The sequence below is a fragment of the Genypterus blacodes genome, unplaced genomic scaffold (genome assembly GCF_046128005.1).
Source record: "Genypterus blacodes isolate CSIRO-AG114 ecotype Tasmania unplaced genomic scaffold, CSIRO-AGI_Gbla_v1 ptg000141l_1, whole genome shotgun sequence".
Lineage (NCBI taxonomy): Eukaryota > Metazoa > Chordata > Actinopteri > Ophidiiformes > Ophidiidae > Genypterus > Genypterus blacodes.
Genome location: NW_027466943.1, coordinates 2,781,156 through 2,784,052, shown reverse-complemented (window position 1 = coordinate 2,784,052; position 2,897 = coordinate 2,781,156). Strand labels below are relative to the sequence as shown.

The 2,897-nt window shown below is 46.3% G+C and overlaps 1 protein-coding gene across 1 annotated transcript; it reads right to left on the bottom strand.

The window, feature by feature from the left end:
* Window positions 1-724: 724 nt before the first annotated feature.
* LOC143012074 (SCAN domain-containing protein 3) lies at window positions 725-2,651 on the bottom strand. Its single transcript, XM_076165125.1, has 3 exons — window positions 1,930-2,651; window positions 945-1,711; window positions 725-729 (listed from the first exon to the last, which is right to left on the bottom strand). Exons 1-3 carry the CDS (start codon window positions 2,649-2,651, stop codon window positions 725-727), a joined length of 1,494 nt encoding a protein of 497 aa, XP_076021240.1.
* Between the last annotated feature and the right edge of the window lie 246 nt (window positions 2,652-2,897).

Sequence of the window (2,897 nt, the reverse complement as noted above, 5' to 3'; positions counted from 1 at the left end):
GCGAACGCCTTGGGATCCCCCGGGAAGAGCTGGACGAAGTGGCCGGGGAGAGGGAGGTCTGGGTCTCCCTGCTAAGGCTGCTGCCACCGCGACCCGACCCCGGATAAGCGAATGAAGACGAGGCGAGACTGCCACTCTCAAAAATGCTCTTTATTTACAAACTTCATTTTCCAAAACAGAAAAATTTCCTCAGTCTAACAATAATGCTTATTTGTTTCTTTTGGATACAAGGGTGAATAAGCACATCAGCGAGGTGCAGCGTGAACGCTCAACATGCAAAAAAAAAATTAAGTCAGTGGACAGTGCCCTGGTGCAGACAGACTGTGAAAAGTAAAACACGAGTTTCAAACATAGCGTAGCCTACTCAAGTTATTACACCAAAAATGTAAACTGATAACAATACAATAGGGAGGCAGTAGTCGAGTGGGTAGAGCTTCCGCTTAAGAACCGGAGGGTTGCCGGTTCGAGTCCCTGCTGAGGTGCCCCTGAGCAAGGCACCGAACCCTCAATTGCTCCCCCCTCTGCGAAGGGTGATAATGTAATGTAAGTCGCTTTGGATAAAAGCGTCCGCCAAATGATCGTAATGTAATGTAATACACTTGCCCTGTCAAATCGGAACAAATCAGTGCAAAAAAGAGGCTCGACCATGGGCTGGAGTGCTCGAAGCTCCTGTTACGACAGAGCAGAAGTGTTACATTTACTGTATGCTTCGTAAGAATTAGGCCTAGCCTACGAGACATTCATTAAAAATTCAGTTCAGATTAGACACTGGTATAGATTACTTACCTAGTGTGAAAAGTGGCATCTCCCGCTTGTCACTATTTTCTGGATATCTGGTGAAATAGACGTCACTTTAATCCTCAGGCAGTTATCCAGATTTTTGTGAGTCAGTCTATTCCTCTCGTGCGTTTTTATTGCATTCATGGCTGAAAATGAGGACTCACACACGTAGGTGGAAGGGAACATTGTCAGAATGTAGTGTGCGACTTTCTTGAGGTTGCTGTATTCCTCGGAGCATAGTCGGCCAACCCAAAAGGCACACAGAGACTCCGCACTTCTCAGCGGATCTCGCACAACTGAGGTGGTTCGGAAATCAATCATTTCAATTTCCAGCGCAGCCTGATCTAAAGAGGGGATCGTTGCTTTTGCCAGGGAGGAGAAGTTGTCGGCTATTTTTACTGCAGGGTCACGTATAAAGTCAATGATGTCTTTGGGGATGGAGTAGTCATCAAACCGAGAGTTGAAGTTGGCTCGTAGCTTCTTGATGAAGTCAACCATCAGCTCCGTCACCTCTCCCGCTGTCCTCTTTAAGGTGCTGAAATGTAGGAGCCTGCCGGTGGATATGTCTGCCTCAAACATCTCAAGCATCCTCGTGAATGACTCCAGTTTTTCAACCATGTCCACGAGTGTTTTGTCTCTCCCCTGTGGCTGAAGGTTCAGCTGGTTTAGGTGGCCAAATATGTCAGATAAAAACGCTACATTGGACATGAACTTTTCATCTTCCAGCAGGATAAGGTGGTCAGCTGCTGCTATGCTCTTGCTCATTCCAAGGAACGCCTTGATCTCATTCAATAGCACGCAGAAGCGATCCAGCGCTTTCCCCTTGCTTAACCAGCGCACATCATTATGAAGTAGCAAGTCATCGTCGGTGGCATCTTCTGACTCTGCCACAAGTTGTCGGAAAAGCCTATGCTGGGTGCTTGATGTACCTCTGACAAAATTAATGACTTTCATGACTTTGTCCATGATATCCCTTAGTTCGCCACTCAGTCTGGCACAAAGGACACTTTGGTGGATGAGGCAGTGCAGCCCATGGATTTGGGGGGCGATTTATTTCAGCCTAGTCACCAGACCTCTGTGCTTTCCCACCATAGCAGGATTAGGATTAGGTTAACCCTCTCAAATGATAATGAATGCAACTGAAGCAACTCTTCCAGTTTCTCAAATACAACATCTCCAGTGGTGTGCCCTTCTAATGGAATTAGAGACAGCAGCTCTTCCTTGAAATCCTTCCCATCATAATATCTAACATAAACGCACAACTGTGCTACATCTGTTTTGTCAGTGCTCTCGTCTATGGCTAAGGAGAAGTAGTTTGCGCGACTGACACCGTCGATAATTGCACCCTGCACTGCGTCGGACAGCACTTCTATGCGGCCGGCAGCGGTCCTCGCAGAGAGGGACATCTGTTTCACTGACCCGATCACACCATCCATCGACTTGCCGGTATCAAGTTCCTCCAAAACTTTCACCATCATCTCCATAAAGACCTCTGCATCAACAAACGGCTTGTTGTGCTTTGCGAGTACCCACGACGCTTTCAGCGATGCACTCGTTACCTTCTGTTGGGATGTGAGGCCTCGCACCAGGATCCTGCTGCTGTATGCATAACTTCCTTTCAGTGCTTCGATTTTGCGCTGTCGTGCCTCTGTCTTCGGAGGGAATGCAACCTTGAAATTAGCATGCTTCGTTTCGTGGTGCCGTCTAATATAATACTCTTTGCATACAGAGACACCCTCGTTACATATCAGGCATGTGGGCTTTGCATTTATAAAGCTGGGGAGGATGAAAGCATATTTCTCTGTCCATTCTTCATGAAATATCTTATTTTCGTTGTCAGTTTTGCTCTTCAGATTTTTTGATACAGCCATTTTTTGACACTTATCCACTTTGACTTTTTTTTGGATGGGCCATATCTTGGCCTAGGAAACACACAAAAAGCCCCAAATTCAATCACAACATCCCCATGGCACCAGGATTCTTTGGTGCAAGTTTGGAGTCATTTTGACAATTTTGTCCAAATTCCAATTCCTTTAAAAGCCCATATCTTGGACAAGGAGGAAGCTAAAGAGCTCAAAAAATCCACACACACACTCTGGGGGGCACGATGATTCATT